The 20,484-nt window shown below is 60.7% G+C and overlaps 4 protein-coding genes across 6 annotated transcripts in view; 2 read left to right on the top strand and 2 right to left on the bottom strand.

Annotated features, from left to right (window-relative positions):
* Window positions 1-590: 590 nt before the first annotated feature.
* On the bottom strand, window positions 591-6,420 carry HTRA2 (HtrA serine peptidase 2). Its single transcript, XM_079307003.1, is given in 14 exon segments — window positions 591-1,185; window positions 1,402-1,497; window positions 3,550-3,619; window positions 4,024-4,132; window positions 4,454-4,486; window positions 4,620-4,816; window positions 4,902-5,104; window positions 5,903-5,916; window positions 5,918-5,935; window positions 5,937-5,986; window positions 5,989-6,049; window positions 6,051-6,173; window positions 6,177-6,214; window positions 6,217-6,420. Coding segments are annotated over 14 exon segments (1,227 nt in total). The 5' UTR covers window positions 6,266-6,420; the 3' UTR covers window positions 591-1,019.
* A 42-nt stretch (window positions 6,421-6,462) lies between these two features.
* On the top strand, window positions 6,463-14,511 carry AUP1 (AUP1 lipid droplet regulating VLDL assembly factor). Its single transcript, XM_079307007.1, is given in 14 exon segments — window positions 6,463-6,765; window positions 7,009-7,127; window positions 7,130-7,145; window positions 7,549-7,691; window positions 7,694-7,698; window positions 8,656-8,843; window positions 8,969-9,041; window positions 10,918-10,991; window positions 11,776-11,842; window positions 12,377-12,482; window positions 12,974-13,120; window positions 13,248-13,408; window positions 13,525-13,613; window positions 14,306-14,511. Coding segments are annotated over 14 exon segments (1,287 nt in total). The 5' UTR covers window positions 6,463-6,715; the 3' UTR covers window positions 14,355-14,511.
* Window positions 14,512-14,591: 80 nt separating this feature from the next.
* On the top strand, window positions 14,592-16,689 carry LOC306802578 (BCL2/adenovirus E1B 19 kDa protein-interacting protein 3-like). Of its 3 annotated transcripts, XM_079307006.1 has the most exons (6): window positions 14,592-14,878; window positions 15,435-15,564; window positions 15,646-15,775; window positions 15,850-15,944; window positions 16,030-16,179; window positions 16,340-16,689. In XM_079307006.1, the coding sequence occupies exons 1-6, from the start codon at window positions 14,791-14,793 to the stop codon at window positions 16,386-16,388; spliced, it is 642 nt and encodes a 213-aa protein (XP_079163132.1). In that variant the 5' UTR covers window positions 14,592-14,790; the 3' UTR covers window positions 16,389-16,689. The 3 variants fall into 3 exon arrangements, with proteins under 3 accessions (XP_079163132.1, XP_079163130.1, XP_079163131.1); XM_079307004.1 differs by lacking the exon at window positions 14,592-14,878 and having other exon boundaries at window positions 15,058-15,564; XM_079307005.1 differs by lacking the exons at window positions 14,592-14,878; window positions 16,340-16,689 and having other exon boundaries at window positions 15,058-15,564; window positions 16,058-16,180.
* A 459-nt stretch (window positions 16,690-17,148) lies between these two features.
* Window positions 17,149-20,484, bottom strand: part of LOC306802352 (dedicator of cytokinesis protein 2-like) — a 44,528-nt gene continuing 41,192 nt past the window's right edge. The window contains 8 exon segments of the mRNA XM_079306390.1: window positions 17,149-17,608; window positions 17,679-17,812; window positions 18,218-18,326; window positions 18,588-18,738; window positions 19,128-19,213; window positions 19,491-19,628; window positions 19,711-19,794; window positions 19,905-20,081. Coding sequence (XP_079162516.1) covers window positions 17,519-17,608; window positions 17,679-17,812; window positions 18,218-18,326; window positions 18,588-18,738; window positions 19,128-19,213; window positions 19,491-19,628; window positions 19,711-19,794; window positions 19,905-20,081 — 969 coding nt within the window. The 3' untranslated portion in view covers window positions 17,149-17,518.

Here is a 20,484-nt window from a genome sequence, read left to right as displayed (position 1 = left end):
GCTGGAACGCGCTGCGGTCAGCGCAGCCGGAGCAGCTATGCCAGACGCGCCGCCATTTCCCCCGAGCCGCGCCGCTGGCCGGGGCTGCGAATTCCTCCGGCGAGGCCGGGGCTGCTGAAAGGAGGCCTGTTCTCAGGGCAGAGCCGCCCCTCGCCACCGCAGCCCTGAGGAACTGCGCTTCTTTCACGGCCCAAAAGCAACAGGCCGGGAATGGGGAGCGCCGTCACGGGCAGGGGCCGGCCCTGCTGCCGCATTCCTCCGGGCTGCCCTCGCCGCTGCTCCCGCTCCAGCCGCTCTTCCAGGAAGGCGAGGAACAGCCGGAGCTGCTCCTTCCCCGCAGCTGTCCCCAGGGGCCGGGTGTGTGTGGGAGCAGAGATGGGGGCGGGACAGGCAGAGCCCGGCTGCGGCTCCCACCCTCAGCCCTGCTGGACATCAGGGCCAGGAGATGCTGCCCCGGCCATTACAATTCCAGCATTGGCACCAATTTCATCACTGTCTGTAAAGGGATGTAGAGACAGGGCTTGGAGCAGTCCCAGAACTGCCAGCAGAAGGGATGTGACCAGATGGCCATGGCACACCAGCACTGCTGGTCCCAGACCCACCCCACAGAGGGGCCACTCAATCCATGGCTCAACAGCTGTCTGCCAGATAGAGAGAGCAGCCAGCTCCCAGCCCAGGTGGGTACCAAGCAGGTGGCAGGACACCACGAACACTGATAAGATCTCTGGAGGCACAGCAAGCTGCTCCCCAGCTGCAGGGTCTCATGTGGGCACTGACAGAAGGAGCAGGGTCCCACACAGCCCAGCCTCCACCAGGCAACTGCTGCTGCCATGAGAAGGAGGCACCCCGGCCCCGGGGGCCGCTAGAAAAGTGCTTTATTGGAGTACAGAGGGGAACAGCCGCAGCACAAGTCACCCATGCCCCTCTCCTGGCCCCTTCCAGCCCTGCACGAGCTCCGTGTCTCTGCCCGGCCAGCACGGACACATCTCAGTCCTGCCCTCAGCTCTGGGGGGGCTCTGCTACTCGGTGACCTCGGGGACCACGCTGACCAGCAGGGTGTCGTAGCCACGCCGCACCAGCAGCGCCAGGCTCTGCTGCGTCCTCACGGCCTCGTACACGTCCTCAGCACGCCGTGACACCGCCCCGTTGATCTCCAGCACCACGTCCCCAGCCTTCAGCCCTGCCCTGCGGGGAGAACACCGATGGAGCACGCAGAGGGTGAGGCAGACACTCGGTGTCATCGTCCTGCAAGTTGTGGCACCAGGGGTTCTGCAGCCACAGCGGTACTTAGGCAGCCTGGGAAAAGGTCACCAGGTGGTTTCTGCTGCAAGGCTAAGCCCTGCAGCTCTGGATCCCCCAGGGGCTCCCACACACAGCCCTGAGGCACAGGGCAGCACTTACTGGTGTGCTGGGGAGCCGATGATCACCTTGTGGATCAGCACGCCGTAGGAGATGTCAGGAAAGGTGGGGTCACGCAGCTTCAGCTCTGCCAGGATGCTGCAGAGTGAATATCAGCATCAGGGATGGAGCTGGAGGCAGAGCAGGGCTCCCACCCCACACTCCCTGCAGCTGCACAGGCTTAGAGACCAGGCACAGAACCTCCCCTCCTGTGTCCCTGTACCCTGCTGAGCAGGAGCCACAGCTGCCAGCCCCAAACATTGCCATCCTCCTGCCAAAATGAGAGGAGGAGAATCGCCAGGGAGAGCTGGAAACCCGTGGAGCAGCTGGATCACAGCTGTGGTGATGCATATCCCCATGTCACATCAGCCTTCCCGGGGTCAGACCTGCCCCTCCCCTGCTGTGGTTTCACTTCTCTGCCTTAAGTGGGCAGGATACACAACACAGGCTGTGCCCCTCTTCCTGCCAGACGTGTCAGCAGAGCTCTCCTCCTGAGTCTAGAGACTAAACAATCACAGTTTCTCCAACTTTCCCACAGATCTGAGGATTTCTAAACCAAATTTAAACTCTGCATCTCTCACAACTCCTCTTTGGACTCTCCCCAACAGCTCCTCACCCATCTTGAATCAAATCCAGAAGTGGATGCAGCACTCCAGCTGGATCTCTCCAGTGACAGCATTCTTCCCTCAAACACTGCATCAGCTCCAGTCCCTGCAGACCCACACACTCAGTCTCTGCCCAGCTCTGCTCTTCTCAGGTCCCTGCTCAGCCAGTCAGGGCTCCCCACGTGTCTGTGATCTGTGCTGAACCCTACTGTGCTGTCCCACTGCCCAGTGCAAGCTGCCATCCCTTCCCAATTTCACACAGCAAAGGTGGGAAGAGGCCTCTCAAGTTCATCTTAGCAGGCTCAGTCAGGGCAGGCTGCTCTGAACTGTGTCCAGCTGGGTTTTGAGGATCCCCAGGCAACGTGTGCCAGGCTCTGAGCACCCTCCTCACAGTAAAAAAAGGGATTTCTTGTGGGCACACACATCTCTGTGCCCACTGCCTCTTATCTGGCCTGGACACCACAGACAGAACAACAGGGTCTGTGCCTGAGCCTGTGCCCAACACAGAGCTTCCCCTTCCTGTGCCAGGGAAAGGTTTCCAGATGGAAAGGTTCAGGGTGTTCAGGGCAGTCACCCGATTCCAAGGCGAGCAATCCCTTGTTGGGAGCTCTTCCTGCTGGGCACAAACAAGCCTGGCAGTCAGATGGTTTCTCTGGACTGGCTGGGGGCTGTGTGGAAGGAAGCTGGACCCACATCCCAGGAGCTGTGTCTGAGGAATTTCACGCTGCTTCCTGACAGAGCTGGTCCCTGCAAGCGTGGCCAGGGAAGCAGGAGGAGGCTGGGCTGGCCTCCCACATCCCTCGGGTTCTGCTGGGGACCAGCACCATCTGCTGGGCACTGGGGAACTCACCACACCTTGAGGAGGGCAGAGCACACTCCCAAAAGGCACAACACCAGCCCCACGAGCCAGCTGAAGGTACCTTAAATGTGGCTGCAAGAGCCAAAGAACCAGAGCAGGTGTTGTCCTTGAGAACTGCTCCCAGAGGTGAGAGCACAGGTCCTGCTTGCTGACATTGCACAGAATTGTTTGGGTTGGAAAAGACTTGTTAAGATCAAGTCCAAACACTCCCCCAGCTCTGCCAAGGCCACCACTGACCATGTTCCCAAGTGCCACATCCACACAGATGTTAAATCCCCCCCAAGGATGGGGACTCCACCATTGCCCTAGGCAGATGTGCCAGGGCTGGAGAGCCCTTTCCAAGAAGGAGTTTTCCCAGTATCCAACCTCAACCTCCCCTGGCATAACCTGAGGCAGTTTCCTCTAGTCCTGTCCCTTGTTCCCTGGAGCAGAGCCTGACCCCCACCTGGCTCCACCCTCCTGCCAGGGACAGCACTTTTTATCTGGTCACAGAGTCTGCTACCACTGTAGAAACTTGCAAGATTCCAATTCACCTCTGAGCCAGCTGGGAATCTAACCAGCAACACAAGCACAAAGAGATCTGAGAGTGAAAGCTTAAACTGTGGAGACAATCCTCCCAAAACCAGGCACCCTCAGTTAGTTGGGAAGATCCCATCATATCCCTGCTGGCCCCTGACCTCAGGGTACCTGGGAGTGAGGGTCAGCATCATCACCCCAATGTACCGGCGCTTTGTCTCTGCATTGCCAAACCAAGAGCCTGTGGAAGGAAAGGACATGGAATGTCATGGCTGGGAAAGAAAGATGTGCTCAGATCACTGCTGGGCTGAGCTCTCACAGCCCTCAGGGCAGGCAGCATCCAGAGCCATTCCAAAGCCCTGCAACAGCTCAGTCCAGTTCCCAGCACCTGCGAGACCATTCCAGTTGATGTGTTTTGCACTGTGATTGGTTTCCCTGGTTGCCAGACTTTTGACAGAGAATGTCCCTCCCCAGTGTCACAGGAGAACCAGACAGGGCAAGGCAGCAGCAGCACAGCTTTCCTGTGGCACCAGATGAGGCCCCAAAGTCTTCTCCTGCTCCCCTTGCCTTTCCAGAGCCCAGCTATGCCAGTTTCCCTCTCTCATCCTCCTCCCTCAAAACCCGAGCAGGGAGATCCCCACTCACTCTTGCGCTGCTCCTCCTTCTGCAGGAACTTCCGCAGCCGGTCAGAGGGGATGGCAAAGGAGATGCCTGATGTCACCTTCATGGTGTTCACACCAATCACCTCGCCATCCTGCAGGGAAAGGGCACTGGGATACCCAGCCTGGATCACTGTCCAGAGCAGGGACTACTGCACCAGCCTGGGGTCTGGCCTGTGGCTGGGCAGGACCCAGGGGCTGAGTCTATGGGACGAGTCTGTGCAGTCCCTGGCTCTGCCCTGCCAGACCTCATCAGCTCCAGCTGCCTCAGATACTGCACAGGGTTTGCATGCCAGCCTTAGCCCTCCTCTCCCTCCAGGAAGCCTCCCAACACCCACAAGCACTCCCACAGAGAGGCACAAAGCACACAGCACATCCCTGCCCCAGCCAGCAAGGGGACAAAGAGCAGGACTCACCAGGTTGACGAGGGGGCCCCCAGAGTTCCCGAACTGCGGCAGAGGAGAGAGAGAGTGTGAGCAGACCACAAGAGCCCCATCCTGAGGCCGATCCCAGGGTGACCAGCCAGAACCCCGTGCTCTGTGTGAGCCCCTCCTCCCTCCCTCCCAGTCCCAGGTCCCTCACATCGATGGCGGCGTCGGTCTGGATGTACTCCATGTCGGTGGCAGCCAGCCCCAGCTCGCGGCTGCCGCGCTGCGCCGAGCTGACGATGCCCGAGGTGATGGTGTTCTGCAGGGCAAAGGGGCTGCCCATGGCCACCACAAACTCGCCCTGCCTCACCTCGGCCGAGCGGCCCAGCGGCAGCGTGGGCAGCGGGTGCTGCGGGGAGAGGGGCAATCAGCAGGATGAAGCAGGACACGGGGAATGTCCCCACCTCCCGGTGTCCCCATGACAGGCACACGCACCTGGGCTTGATCTTGATGGTGGCAATGTCTGCCACCTGGTCCACGTCCTGCACCACGGCGTCGTACATCTCGCCGCTGGCCAGCTTGACCCGCACGCGCCGCCGGTTCGCCACCACGTGCGCGTTGGTGACGATCAGCCCGTCCGGGGACACCAGGAAACCTGAGCCATTGGAGATGGGCACCTCACGGCCCAGGAAGGGGTGTCTGCAAGGAGGCCGTGGGTCAGGAGGGGTGGCAGGGAGCAGGGAGGGTACACAGGCAATGGCACAATGGGGGAATCCTTCCCTGTCCCAAGTATGCACAAACAATCTGCATGAATGCAGGAGGAATACACAGCTCATGCACAGCCAGAATGGTATAATCCTGCCAGGAACAGAAGCACACAGGAGGGCCTGTGACCTGTGCAGAACACACAGAGCCCAGCCTTGAAGCAAATAACAAACACCTTAGAGGCCACAGGAACATTTCCTGATAGCAGGAGCAGACTCACAACTCTGGGTCCTGGTCAATCGCCACAAGTTCTGCTGGTAGTCAGGTGAAGTGAATGGAAAACAGGATGGACCAGCAAGGCCAAAGCCCAGCTGGTGGTGAATATTGCCAGAGCGGGTCAGGAACCCAGAGAAGGAGCAGCACCAGCTGTGAGCCACAGAAGGTGACACTGCACACAGGTGACACCAAGCTGGAAGCAAGCAGTCAACCAGCTGGAGGGAAGAGCTGCTGACACAGGCGCTCCGAGGGGCCGGAGGCATTGGATGGTGAGACCATTAACTACAGAGATAAAAAGGGAAATGCTATAGCGCTGCTCCCAGGCAGAGGTAACGAGGCAGCCTGAAAGCAACTTCACCAGACGGCGCCGGAGGACATGGAAGCGGCAGCGGACCGTGTGGCAAGCCACGTGTCGGTGCCTCCCGAGGCATTTGTGGGAGCGCTCCGAGAGGTGCCGGTGCCACACTGCGCAAAGACGAGCGAAATCCTTCCCCGGAGAGCTCCCGGTGCCGGTACCTGCCCACGATCTCACACGTAGACCAGCGCCGGGCGCCGTTTTCTCCACCACGTCGGCGATGAAGTTGAAGGCGGCGCGGGGGGAGTGGGCGGAGGGGCGGCCGGCGGGGCGGGCACGGCGGCGCTCAGCGGCGGCCGGCGGCGCTCCCCGGGCCCACAGCAGCACCAGCGCCGCCGCCCCGGCGCCCACCGCCGCCGCCAGAGACCGGCCCCGGGCTGAGCGGCGGTGGAGATGGGAAGGAGGAGGAGGAGGAGGGGGCGGCGGCCGGCCTCAAGCGGTGCCGGTCAGTGCTCGGCACCAGCCCTGTACCGCGGTGGCACCGGGATCCACCGGATCCGCACTCTCCGCGCCGCTGCCGCCATGCTGCCCCATGGAAGCCACGCCCCGCCGGGGGCAGGGCCAAGCCGCGGGGCACTAGGGGAGTTGTAGTCCTGAGCTGGACGCTGCCCGAAGCTGCCCTCCACCGCGGAGCACGCCGAGAGTTGTAGTTCCTGAGGCGGGGCCTGCCAGCAGCTGGTTACTGCCGTAGGGTGCGCCGGGAGTTGTAGTCCCAGCTGGGAGCTACGGTCCCGCCGTCAGTGAGATGTGCCGATAACTCGCCCGACAGCGGAGAGAACAGCCCCATTGTCAGAGCGGGCTCACCCGAGTCCGCCGGCGCCGCCGAGGGTCGCGGCCGGGGCGAGAGCGCTGCGGCGGCGCGGTGCGGGCCCGGAAGGCGGCGCGCTCCCAGCGTGCCCCGCGCGGACCGGGCGCGCGGCCGCGGGCAAGATGGCGGCGGGTGCGGGTGGCTGTGAGGCGCCGGCGCGGCGGGGATGGAGCCGCCCGCGGCCCCGAGCCCCGAGCGGCTCTTCGACTCGCACCGGTGAGCGCCCGCGCGGGGCCCGTGCGGCGGGGACTCCCGGGGCAGCCGCGCGAGAACTGCGGGAGCCATGGGCGGGGGTCGCGGGGCCAGCGGAAATCCCCGTGGGCAAGGTCGGGGTGATCCGTGAGGGGAGCGGGGAGGGTTCGGGGTGTGCCCGAATTGGTCTGGAGATCTGCTGGGGGGGAGTCCTGAGGATCGTCCCGGCCACGCTCCAGCGGCCCCGGCCGCTCTCTGCCCCCGCAGCTTCCCGACCGATGGGTTCCTGCTGCTGGCCCTGCTGCTCTACGCCCCCGTGGGGCTCTGCCTGCTCGTCCTGCGCGTCTTCATCGGCGTCCACGTGTTCCTGGTCAGCTGCGCCCTGCCGACAGCGTCGTGCGCCGGTGAGTGACCGGGGGGGCTCCGGCTGCTGCCCGGTGGGGTGGCAGGGCCGCCCTGGCCCCTGGGTGTGGTGACTTGGCTCAGGGAAGGATCGGCGGGTTGCTGTGCCTTCGGGGCTCCTTATCTTCAGGAGCCTTGGAGGTGCTTGCTCTGCCAAGCCGGGAGCTGGCAGCCACATCTGGAGGGTTCAGGGACTGGTCTGTAGCACGTGGATCAGCCTGGTGTGCTGCCTCAGGAGTTCTGTGGGTACTTGCTGCCCTCATTCCCAGTCCCAGCCCACACCAATTCTGCTCCAGATGTGTCGTTTTCCATTTGATCCCCGTGTTCCTTTGCCTGTTGGACGTGTCACCTAGCCAGTGGTTTTGGGCCTGCAGGACTTGAGGAAGATCCTTGTTCCCCCGGCAGGTTCATTGTCCGTGTGATGTGCTCCGTGCTGGGGCTGCTGGTGCGCCAGAGTGACCCTCGGCTGCGCGGGGCTGGCTCCAGGGTCTTCATTGCCAACCACGTCACCCCCTTCGACCACAATGTCGTCAGCCTGCTCACCTCCTGCACACGGTTGAGGGCACGGCGGGGCTCCTCCCCGAGGGCGGGCGCGGGCAGCTCGGCCCCATTTGGGGTTGCGGTGGTCACAGTGGAAGGCAGCTTAAAGCCCACCCCGTGCCACCCCAGGAACACCCTTCTACCAGCCCAAGTGGCCTCCAAGCCTCATCCAGCCTGGCCTTGGACACTTCCAGGGATCCAGGGGCAACCTCACCATTCTTACACTCAAAAATTTCTTCCTAATACCCAGCCTAAATTTTTTTTTCTTTCAGTTGTACCCATTAATCCTTGTCCCTGTTGCTCCAGTTTCTGACGCAGATTCCCTGTCCAGCTTCCCTCTAGGCTCTTTCAGATCCTGGAAGGTTTCATCTCCAGATCTGACTTATTTATTAACTCAATGTGTTAACCTTGAGGTGTTTTCTGTGGCTCAGTCTCACTCTGGGGCTCTGCATGAAAAAATGGAACAGGGTGAGGAGCAGCAGGAATTGTTACAGTGGGGGTTGATTTTGGTGGAAGAGTGGACAGATCTCATCAGCCACTTCCTTCTCTGTCCTTTTGCATAAGGGGGCAGGGCTGGTTGCAGGGTTCCCCCAGCAGTGGGTGGGCAGTTTTTTGGGGTGCATGCTGGGTATTGAGGGATCTGCATGCTGGTGGTGCTTGGGTAGTTCTGGGCTGTCCCTGCTCTCCTGTAAAACTCTTTGTGTGTGAGTTCCTGAGTCAGCAGGCTGTGGGTGGCTACTGTGTCCTGCACAGCCATTGATTTACCCCTGGCCTGGAGAGGGGGGAACTCCTGGAAGCAGTGTGTGTCCTGCCAAGTGTGTCAGGGACTGCTGGAGAGAACACTGAGACACAGGCAGCTGGGAGTGCTGTCTCTGGCAGGCAGGGCACAGTCTGAACTGATGATTTGGAATCCTTTTTCTGTGGAATTGGGGCTGGAGTTTGTGTTTCCTCCTCACTCCTGTTCTCCTGCAGCCTGCCCTGAGTGGTGCCCCAGGGTTCATCTGCTGGTCCCGGGGGTTCATGGAGCTGGGAGTGAGTGGCAGCCGTGCAGAGCTGGTGGATTCCCTGAAGGAATACTCTGCCCACCAGGGGAACCCCCCCCTGCTGCTGTTCCCAGAGGAGGCAGCCACCAACGGCAGGGCCGGGCTGCTCCGCTTCAGGTGAGGGACTGGGAGTTCCCACAGCAGGGGAGAGGGAATTCCTGCAGCAGGGGGGCTGGGAATGGTGACAGAATGGCTTGAGGTGGCTATGGGATCATTCACTTGCAGGATTCTTCCCTTCCCAGCTCCTGGCCCTTCTCCATCCTGGATGAGGTCCAGCCCGTTGCCCTGCAGGTCCGGAGGCCGTTGGTGGCTGTGGTGAGTGCTGGGCCACAGGGCCAGTGTGGGGTGGGTACAGCTTTTCTTTCTGCTCCTGCTTTGTGTTGTGGCCTCATGTCCTGCCCCCCTGGAACCAGCTGCTCAGGGCTAGCACTGTTCCCAGTGCCTTTCCCAGGAGCTTGGCCAGTCAGGACCCCCCTGGTACACTGGCCAGTGTGACAGATGTTGGTGGCCCAGCTGGCTGTCACTGTGCCTCTGGCTTCCATGGCCAGTGCAGTGAGTTCCCTGCTGTCAGTCCTTGTGCCAAAGGTCATGCAGGGCTCTGGAGGCTCCTGAGCTGGTGCCCCCAGGCACAGACACAGCACATGGTGCAGGAACAGCCCCACACAAGGGATTAAAGTTCACCAGGGCAATGGCCTCGCTGCTGAAGGCATTGCAGGGAAACTGCTCTCAGTGAGGCTTTGTTGAATTTGGTATTTTTGATATTGATTATTTATGATCTGATGACCACAGAGAGCTGCCAGTCATGGCTGTCACTCGTGGGTCTGGTGTTTCTGGGGGCACAGCAAAGGAACCCCTGGGAGGGTGAGGAGTCACTTGGATGTGTGCAGGGATGGCAACTGCAGGAATATTTGGCAGAGATTTGTTAACCCCTGCCAGGCCAGGGGTGCTGAGACAAAGTTGAGGCAGGCCACAAAGTGTTGGTGAAGATGCAGTTTTCTAGCAGTGAGGATGAGTTATGTTTTGAATGACTCCTCCAGAAAATTGAGGGAGTTTTTTTTTTTGTTGTGGACAGTTTATAAGGAATATCATATGCTTTTATGAGTTTGGTTCCTTTGAGAAATTCTGAGATGTGATCTGAGATGTGACAAGTTGTGTGTCTGTCTGTGCATCCCTTCCCTCATGCATGTCAGGGAGAGCAGCAGGTCTGTGTGGAGGTGCTGGTTACAGCAATTTCTTGGCTCAGATTTTACCTCCAGAGTCTGAGCAGGATTCTGTGCTTCCTGCACATTGGCTGAGTAAATCCTGGTGGATTTCTGGGGGGATTTTTAAACCATCAGAAACTGGAAGGACTGGAGATGTGGTTATTTTGAATGGTTCAATTGGTGCTTTATAGAAAGTTTCCTTATATAATTGAGTAATGTATATTAGGCACTGGGTTGGTCAAACACCAAATTTGGGGTTAAGAAGAATTTTCATCAGCTCCAGTTTGGAATATTGCAGGAGGATGTTGTTGGCACAGGCAGTGTAACTGAAATCTGGCTGTGGGCATCACTCCAGGCATTTGGGTTTAGGGTTCTGAGGTTTCTGTTTATCCAGAATGAGGCTTCTCTGTTCCCCTCATGTCTGGGCTTTTGGGGCTTTTCTCATGTTCAGCTCCTCTTCCAAGGCTGTGGGTAATCCAGGCATGAGCCCTGTCTGAGAATCACAGAATCATTTGGGTTGGGAAATCCCTCTCAGCCTGTGGAGGAATTTTCCCAATATCCAACCCCTTGCACAACCTGTGTCTGTTTCCTCTTGTCCTCTTCCCTGGGAGAGCTTACAGGAGTTGGGACATCAAAGAAATGCTGTTGCCACCAAAAAGAGGGAGGATTGTTTGTGGTTCTGAGGCAGCATTTGTAGGTTTTCAGGCGTTTTTGTGGCTTTCTGAAGGCACAGACTAGTAGGGAATGTGGGGATACTGAGGAAAAGTCTTGCTGCTGTCTTAATGGGAGGAAAGTTTGCACTGGGAGCAGTGGAAACTGGTGATGACTAATGAGGGTGAAGCTGCCCTGGGGCTTGCACTGGCTTTGCTGTTCCCACTTTCCCAATCCTCCAGCCACAGCTCAGGTGTGCTCTGCTCACCTCCCTCCCCAGCAGAACCTGAACCAGCTCCTGTTCCATGGCTGGGATCTCACTGTGCTCTCTTCCCCAGAGTGTGGCTGACTCCTCCTGGATCACAGAGCTGCTCTGGACCTTCTTTGTTCCCTTCACAGTTTATCAAGTAAGGTACTACGTCTCTCTCTTCCGTTTGGGGCAGGGTTGAGGGTGGGCAGGGCTGTGGTGTCACCCTGGCAGTGAGATCCTTCCCTGGGTGCCTCAGCAGGGCTGGGCTCAGCACCACCTGGGCATGGCCATGTCCAGCTTCTGATGTGGAGAGATCTCCTGCTTCTTGTTGGAGAAGGAGTCTCAGTCTCTCCAGGTGTTTAGTTCAGGTTTCCAGGTGTATTTTTGAAGCTGGTGTGCAGTGATTCTCTGCAGGGCTGCTCAGCCCAGCAGTGCTGGCCCCTGGTGTCTGTTCCTACAATCCCTTGGGAGTGGGGTGGTCCAGAGCCCTGCCCAGGGCCTGGCTGAGCCCAGGCTGGCTGAGTAGCTTTGCTGTAATGAGGGCAGTGGAAGGGACTGGGAATCAAATGTAGGGCTTGGTGTATTTTAGCAAAGGAAAGCCTTTCCCTGGTTCTGTCTGTCTAAATTCTGGGTGACCTGTTTCTACTCCCATGTAAATGACCAAGGATCCTCATTAAGGCCTTTCTGGGAACTGCACATCCCTTGTGTTACACTTGAGAGCTGACAGAGCTCCAGTGAGCCAGTTCTGCCTTCTGCCATGTCCTGGATTTGGGAGTTGGGGTTTGGTGAGCAGGGAGCATGGCTGCCCCTGGCAGGGTGTCCCCAGGGTCTGCTCTCTGCAGGGCTGGCTCCATGTGCTGTTGTCCCCTCTCAGGTGGAGCATGGCTGCCCCTGGCAGGGTGTCCCCAGGGCAGGGCTGGCTCCATGTGCTGTTGTCCCCTCTCAGGTGGATGCCGTCTGTCCCCAGACGAGCGGACGAGCGGGTTGAGGACTTTGCGCTCCGAGTTCAGGAGGTAGGAAGGTGGTGCAGGAGAGGGATGTGTAGGGCTGCTGCACACTGGGGTGGGCACAGAGCAGAGTGGGGTGCAGGCAGAGTTGCAGAGGGCATTTCTGGATGTGTTTGTTTGATGGGAGCTCTGGTACATATTTATTGCCACTTGCAAGAGCTCAGTTATTTCATGGCTTATTTGCCACCCCACATTGAGCCTTTCTGCAGTTGCCAGGGCTCTTCCTATGGAGTTCAATCCTTTCACCCCCTTTTTATAAAACCACAAATCAAACAAAGTAGTTTTTTCTCCACCCTACCCTTATGTGCTGGATACTTCACAGCTCCAGACATCTCATATCTCCTTGTCAGCCTGTTTTGGCAGGATGATATTGCAATTCCTGTTCCTTCTTATTCTCTCTGCAACGCCCTGGAGAAATCAGTTCCCACCCTCTTGCCCTCACCATGGCTCCATGTCCCCATGACATGCTCCCCAGCATGAGGGGCTGCCTGGGCTGTGTGTGCTGTGTGTGTTTTTATGTGTGATTCTTGCTTTCCACAGCTCTTGGCCATGGAGCTGGGTGTGGTATCCACACGGATCACCGCTGCCGACAGGACCGAGCACATGAAGAGGCTGAGGCACACAGCAAGGCTGCCCTTTGCCCCAGGTGGGGGTTCTGGGGGTGTCCTGGCTACAGAACCTCAGCCTGGGCTCTGCTTTTGGGGCACCTCTGCTCTCAGTGAGAGCAGTATTATCAGTATTTTAGCTTTTCCTTCAAATCAAATTGTAATACATTTCTAGTTTACATTTTTCAAATTATCAATTAAATTCTTCATAAATACAAATCTGGACCGTTTCTAAGACCATCATTTGAATTGTAAAATTTAATTCGAGCCAAAATTTCCTTTATAAATATAGTTAGAAACAGTATTTCTCTATCAGTTTGATTTTTAAAGCTCAAATTTAGTTTCTGTATTTAATTTCAAAACCATTGTATTAAGAGTATGAATTCTGTATTACAGAACGATTTTGATTTCTATTTTATTGTTTAACTTGAAATCTTTCAACATTCCAAGCAAATTTTTGAAAGCCTTGAATCAAATGTAGAGTGCCCACTTTTAGCCCCTCACCCTGTGCCCACTGTCCTTTCTCCTGCAGCCTTGAGCCAGCACCCAGCAGCCCAGCCCAGGGTGCCCCCCAGCCTGCCTGGGGCTGCCCCCGAGGACATGGGGGTCATGGCCATGGCACAGCAGGTCAAGGAGGTGCTGCCCCACGTGCCCTTGGAGGTCATCAGGACAGACCTGGGTGAGCAGGGACTGGGGTGGCAGTGGGAAGTGGTCTGAAAGCAGAAACCTTGTCCCCGCTGCACTGGAACACATTGGCAGCCAGGATGGAGTATCCTAATTTCTAACGGGTCTCTTTGTCCCCACAGTCCAAACCAACTGTGTGGACACCACCATTGCCAACTTGCTGGAGGGGAGAGTTCCCTTCTTCCCTGAGAGTGAAGAGGCTGGAGACCTGCCTGCCCCGTCTACCTCCCAGGCTGCAGCTGCTTCTGGCATCCAGGGCTCTGTGGCTGCACCTTCTTCCAAGGTACTTTGGGACTGTGTCTGCCTGCTCTGGTGTTCAGGGGCATGGAGCACCAGCCTGCCATGCCAGGTCCTCCCAGAGCCACCATGGAGGCTTCATCTGTCTCCTGTCTCTTCTAGCCGGCTACAAAGCAGTTTGCAAAGTCCCCAGTGGAGCGTCACATGTCCTTGCAGGAGAGGAAACGAGCCTTGTACGACTATGCCAGGAGGTGAGAGCCCCCCACAGCTTCCCATTTCAGAGCCACACAAAATCTGCCCCTGCCCAAGCCCCAGATCCCCAGCAGCACCCGAGGTGCCCCAGGCACTGGGCTCTCCAGTGTGACTCATGTCTGGCTGACAGGAGCCCCCGTGGGTTTCTCTGTGGTCACAGTGGCACCCTCAGTGTGGGCACTGTTAATCCTCCTAGGTGTGAGGGCACAGGGAGAGTTTGATTTCTGTACAGGATTTTCATGAGACAAATCCTGGGACAGTTCTGGTGTGTGGGTCTTGGTTTAGGAAGATGCAGAAAATTGAGGATGTGTCTGAAGGGAAGTTGAGTATTCCTGGGCTTGTTAGGGTGGTGCTGAGGGAACCATCCTGTTGGGAAACTGACTGGGAAACCTGGCTGGAACCTACTGGAGCACGGGGTGTTTCTGGAGGACCATGAGCTGCTGTGGGCAGCCCTGGCATCGGGATTGGCCCCAGCAGGGAGTGCAGCTCCAGAGCAGCTCCTGCTGCCATCACCCGTTTCCCTTGTAATGAAACGGGTCTGGCCAGAGCAGCGTGCAGCCAGGGAGGGCCCGGGTGCCGCTCCCTCGGAGCTGCTTCCTGGCCAGGCAGGCCACGGATCCCGGGCTGGGTTCGGGGGTGGCCCTGAGGGTGCTCCCAGCCCCGCGGTGTCTGAGGGCGCTCTCTCCCGCAGGCGGTTCGCTGAGAAACACGGCGCGGCAAGGGCCGGCGGCAGCCCCTGACCGGGTCGGACCGGGCCGGTGGCAACCCCCTGACCGGAGCCCCGAGCCGAACCGGGCCGGGCCGGTGGCACCGGGAGCGCGCGAGCCCCGCGCGGGCGGGACGGGACGGGCGGGGCGGGGGCGCCCCCTGGCGGCGGAAATAAACGGCGGCAGCGTCCGGCGCGGCTCGGGCTGTGCGGGCACCGGGGCGAGGGGCGGGGCCAGCGGGACAGATGGGCGGGGCCAGCGGGGGGAGGCGGGACCGGGCCGGCTCCGTGCGGGTCTGCACGCGCCGCAGCCGACGCCTGCTCGCGCGCCGCACGTAGGCGCCGCTTAAAGAGGCAACGCGGCGGGGCCGCCGCCCCCGCGGCCGGGCGAGCTGCGGCTCGCGGGCCCCAGCGGGCGGAGCCAGCGCCCCTTTAAGAGACCGGCGGCCGGTGCCGGTGGTTTTATTTACATGGGGGCTGGCGGGCGTCACGTGACTGTCAGCGGCGGGGGCTGCGCGCGGAGCACCCGCGGGGCCATGGCGGGAACCGGCGACGACGGTCCGGGGGGATCCGGGGCATCGGGGCGGGATCGGGGCACTGGGGTGCTTGGGTGGGCAAGGGAACCGGGGCGGGATCGGGGCACTGGGGTGCTTGGGTGGGCCGGGGAACCGGGGCGTCGGGACAATGGGAGACCCGGGCGGGCCAGGGCACCGCGGGGTTTGGGACAGTGCGGGGGTCAGGGGGTGACGTGCACACGTGCGGGTCTGGGTCAGCGGGAGTCCGGGGTGGTTGATGTGCACTGTGGATGGGGAGCGGGTCAGTGAGGAGCCCAGGCGGAGCTTCTGGGGAGCTGATGTGCGCCGGGGGCTGGGGAGTGCCGGGGTCCCGGGCAGGCTGGTGTGCACCAGGGTTGGGTCAGTGGCGGCATCGGGGGGTGATGAGCACTGCCGGGGTGGGGGCAGAGGCAGATGCCGGTCCCGGGTAGGACGCTGCACTCGGTGCTCCTGCGGTCTGCAGGCAGGGGTGTGGGCTGTGCTGGGGAGGGCTCCCAGCCGGGATGGGATGGGGTGCGGGGGTGGGCCTGGGGCAGCACAGGGGCTGACAGCCCCCGCAGGCTCCTGGGTGGAGCTGCGGTGTGGCCCAGGCTGCCCCGAGCCCGAGCTGGCACCCTCGCCATTCTCCTGCCACGCCGACGTGGAGCAGATGCTGCTGGAGGCCCAGCTGGAGACAGAGAGCAGTGACGGGTGAGTCCAGAGCCCTGCTGGGCTGTGGCTGGCGCTGAGGGCCACAGGCTGGGCTCAGTAACTGAGGGCTTCTGTTTGCAGGGCCCTGCTGGTGCTGGGCTCCCCAGCCTGGGATGATGACGGAGCCAGCCACGGGAGCGATCAGCCAGGGGAGAGCGAGGTGCTGCCTGCCCACAGCCAGCCCCCACCGGGCTGCCCTCACCCCCAGCAGGTGAGGCAGCTGCCCCTACCACACCCTGCTGTGCCCTCAGGCCCTGCTCTGACCTGCCCTCTGTCTCTTTCCAGTGGGGTGTGCCAGAGGAAGCCAAGTGGAGGCAGCGACGCCTGACAGCGTCCCTGGGCTGGGCCTGTACCCGCTGCCCTCGGTATCTGCCTCCAAAGTAAGTTCTGTGTCCCCCACCAGCACATGCTGCTGGCCCCCATCCTGCTGTCCCTGTGTCCCTGTTAACCATGAACTTTCCCCAGGGAATTTGCCTTTGTGTGCTCCCCCCAGCCAGTGCTGTGGAGCCTGCAGGAAGGTGCAGTGGGGAGGAAGAAGAGGCTTTTCAGTTCAGAGCTGCTGCTGCTCTTCATCCCCTCACTCCTGCTCAGCCATCTGCTGACTCTGGGGCTGGGGTGAGTGTCTGTGGGTCTCACCATGGGGCTGGGGGAGGAGAGAACACTCCTGCATTTGGGCTGCTCATCCTTGGGTGCTGTCACGCACCACTGCTCCCAGCAGCTCCCTTTGCTCCTGGTTTGCTGGGACCAGTGCCTCACAGTCACTCTCTCCATCCAGGATCTACATTGGGAAGCGCCTGGCAGCCTCCTCGGCCAACCCTCTGTGAGGAACTGTGCAGGCAGCACCTGCTGCTCCCTTGGGAATGCGGGGGGAGCCCGGCCCCAGCACAGCCTGACTGCCCCCAGGCCCCACAGCTGTGGCAAGAGGCGCCTTCTCCCCGTGTCTCCCCTCAGCCCTCACCTCGGGAGCTGATCCCACTCCCCCCGTAGATGGGAACCCACTGATGGCAGCTCCCAGCTGCAGGCAGCCCCTGCCCTCCCCAGCCCCTGGTTACGGGTCCAGATCCCCCTGTAACAGATTGTAAATACAACTGAGCCCACCTGAATAAAGAGCCCTTTGCCAGCTCAGGCCCTGAGCAGTGAGTCCCCTCCCTGTGTCTGGCCAGCACAGCCTGGCTTGGGAAGTGGCCATTGGGCTCCATGTGGCAGGAGGGTGAGTCCCTGTGCTTTGGGGTGATGCCAGCTGGGGATCCACCCCTGGGTGGGCTGTGGGCAGCAGGGGTGGGTGCTGGGGCTCACAACGGGTGTTCAGCCCCACACAGATGCCCAGCTGATGCATTTGCCCTTTATTAGCCATAGCTGCAGTGCAGAGGCAGGAGCTGAGCGTGGCATGGCCACTCAGGGCAGTGACACCTGCCTGGTGCAGGTGGCAGGTGTGGGCAGGAGAGGTGACATTGCAGAGTGTGAGGATGCCAGGGCCTGTGTGCACACCTGGCTGGCTCCTGTGCAGTTGGGCCTGGAGTGTGTCCTGGTGTTGCAGGATGGGATGGGCAGCCAAGGGATGGGAGCTGTCCTGTGGGTGGGGACAGGAATCATGCAGAAATGCCACTGGGGAAGTCACTGGCTCCCTGCCACTGGCACAGTCTGTGGACAGCTCAGGAGGACAGAGGGATGTCCTCATGGCTGGAAGGGGCTGCATGTGTGGGAGCTCAGCATGGCTCCAGTGGCATAGGAAGCATCCAGAGCCAGGTGGGTTCCAGCCTCAGGGGACACCTGGAGGGTGGCAATAGCCAGGGGTGGCAGTGCCTGGTACACACAGGGAGTACCATGGCCGTGTGGGCTGCTCTGGGTGACAGAGCTGCAAGAGATGCTCCAGCAGGTGAGAATCAAGCAGGGCTGTGGGTGCAGCAGCTGGCTGGGCACGGACACTGGGCAGGGGTGGCAGCTGCAGGTGGCATCAGAGCTGTGACAGTCGCTTGGATTTGGGTGGCGGCAGTGGCGGTGACTTGAGGCTTCTGCTCCCATCCACGGGTGGGGATGTGGCTGCCTGCAAGCAGAGAGGGAGGTGAGGGGTGCTGGGGCTGGGCCAGGGCCAGGCAGTGCCTCCCCTGCAGTACCTTCCCTGCAGCTGCAGCATTGCTCTGCTCCAGGAATGTCTCGTACACCGCGGCGCTGAACTTGCGGGGCAGCGGGGGGAGCTTGCTGGCGCTTTTCACACGGCCACCAAAGCCAGTGGGAGACAGAGATGAGCCTGTGCAGGCAGGAGAGGTGGGATGGAGGCTCAGCCAGCCTGGGGGTGCATAGAGCCCATCAGTGTGCCCAGGGCTCTGAATCCCCAGGGCTGTGAGCGCTCCTGCCTATGGGAGTGTGGCAGTGCAGGGCAGAGGGGACAGAGGTGCCATGGGATGTGAGCCCAGCCAGGAGCAGGGGGCTGCCTCCCACCAGAAACAGCTCTTGGCACAAAGACTCAGTGGCACAAGGCCCAGGATCAATGGCTGCAGCCCCACAGGGAGTGTTCAACAGGGGACGTGCCTGTGTTGCCACGCTGTGCCACCACAAGGGGGTGAGGGGACCTGTGCTGGGGGTGCTGTGGGAGGGCACAGCCCTGCTGGTGGGGCTGCAGGGACTGTCAGGAAGGTGGCCTGGCAGGTTGTACCTGCAGTGCTGGGCTGAGCACCGGCAGCAGCTCGGCTGGCCGGGGGCTGTTTCCCATCAGCGCTCAAGCTGCTCTCGCTCACGTTGCAGGAGAGTCTCCGCTTCTCATCCTGGGGCACAGAAGGAAGGCTCAGTACCTTGGAAGGCCAGGCTGGATGGCAGCTCCTGCAGCCCTGGGTCTCCAGCCTTGTGTCCCTCCAGCCCCTGCTCCTGCCCTCCCTAGAGCAGGAGCTGCCACCAGCCCCTTGAGCGATCCCATCCGTGCTGGGGGCTGGTGCTGCAGGCAGGGCCAGGGGCTCTGGGTGCAGCAGGACACCCAGGGGAGTGCGAGCAGAGCCCCAGGGAAGCACCAGGGCTGAGCTGGGCATCACCTTGGGCTCTGGCAGCTCTGAGATGGACTGGCGTGGTTCCTGCCGCCGGGGCCCGAAGATGGAGCTGGCGCGGTTCTCCCTGCGCTCACTCCTCTGATCCTCGCTCTCAGAGGGCCGGGGGGCAGGTTTTGGGGTCGGGGGTGCCTCTGTGCTGTGGGGTGACTGAGACAGGTGAGGGGCAGCAGGGGAAGGAGGAGCAGGGACCAGCTGGAGCAGCACTGGGAGCAGCTGCACTCAGCCAGGCACCATCTAGGGCACAGCTCAGCAGGGGAGGTTTGGGGGACAGGAGGGGATGGCTCAGGTGACAGCACTGTCCAGGTGGGCCTGGGGGCTGCACATGGGGTGCCTCTCCTCCATTCCCCCCATAGGGACAGGGCACTGTGGTGGCCTGGCAGGACAGACCCCTGAGATGCACTTGGCATAAAGGGAAGGTGGAAGGCAGAGGAGTGGGGAGGTGGGAGAAAAGCACGTGGGCAGAGTGAGGAATGCTCAGCAGGGAGGGCTGAGGGGATGACCAGCACTCCCCAGTGCAGCACTTGCCTGGCTCCAGCGTGGCTCAGCCTGTCCCAGTCAGGTACCCAGGCTATGGAGCGGGGTCGGCCGCTCCGCCGGTCCTCAAAGAACATCTGAGAGGCAGCCAGGAGGGATGAGAGAGCACAGCCCCCCCAGTCCTCCCCTGGGCTCTGCCAGGGCCATCAGTGCCCTCTCTGACCAGTCCTGCTTCTGTGCCACTGCTGTGCCCCCTCCTGGGGCAGGCAGAAACCCTGAGATCCCCCATGCCCAGTACTCCTCACCCTGTTCCTGCCCCAGCTGTGGCCTCAGCCAGCTGCTCCCTGCTGCTCCACACCTTTATTGGCCTGCCAGCTGTCACCCCAGCACCATGGCCAGCCCCGTGGCACTCACCATCTCCCGTGCCCCGTACTGACTCTCCACCTTGGCCCGCAGCTGCTCGAAGCACTGCTCCATGCGCTCGTGGAACGGCCGCAGGTCCTCCGTCACCTTCTGCCCATGGATCCGGATGCCCTCTGCCAGCAGCGGGATCTGGGGGACAACGGGGACACCTGGGGCTCCCTGGCATGGGGAGGGACAGCAGACACTGCCATAGGGATGCTGCTCCTGGTACCTGCCAGGCAATCAGGTCCTTCAGCTTCTCGATGTTCCCCGCATCCTCAGGGTGCTCCTGCATGTAGGGCTCCTGGAAAAAAGCCTGCAAGGACCTTCCTCAGTGCCACTGCTGGGCTGGCCCAGCCCCACACAGGCTGGGGAGGGTGGAGTGGTGCCAGTCCTGGCCCCCACTCAGCCCCTGTGTGTCCTCACCTTCTCATACTTGGCGAAGCCACCCATGACTGCAGGGTCCACGATGCCGTTGAGCAGCATGGAGAGAGGGTTGATGGGCAGGCTGGGGTCGTTCTGATGCCTGTTGATCTCACTCATGATTTTCTCATTAGTTTTCATCATGGTCTCAATGGCATTTTCCAGGGGAGAGATGATGATCTGTGCATGGGGAGGGGTCAGCACTTGCTGGTACAGCTACCTGCCCCTCCTTGTTAAGGCTGGCAGGATGGGCTCTCCCCAGCCCGGCAGGAGGGACCCCTGAGGCTGCACCTCTCACCCCGTGAGACCCCTCAGACCCTTCAGGTGCCTGGGGCTGAGTGAGAGCTCACAGGGCTGTGCTGGTCCCTGCTCCCAGCACAGGGTCAGTCCCATGGGCACGAGGCTGCAGTGAGGCTATAGGAGCCCTGGGGAGCCCCTGCTGTCACTTTGGGGGTGCAGCTGTGCTCAGAGGGGTGCACAGAGAGCCTGAGCACCAGGGCAGACACATTGCAGCACTCATGCAGCCACACATCCTGTGCCTGCAGCATCCTGTGACAGCCCAGCAGGGCACATCACATCTCCA

Source organism: Erithacus rubecula, assembly GCF_903797595.1.
Source record: "Erithacus rubecula genome assembly, chromosome: 5".
In the NCBI taxonomy this organism is placed as follows: domain Eukaryota; kingdom Metazoa; phylum Chordata; class Aves; order Passeriformes; family Muscicapidae; genus Erithacus; species Erithacus rubecula.
Note: the sequence above shows the minus strand (reverse complement) of the source record. Positions and strands in the feature narration are given on the sequence as shown.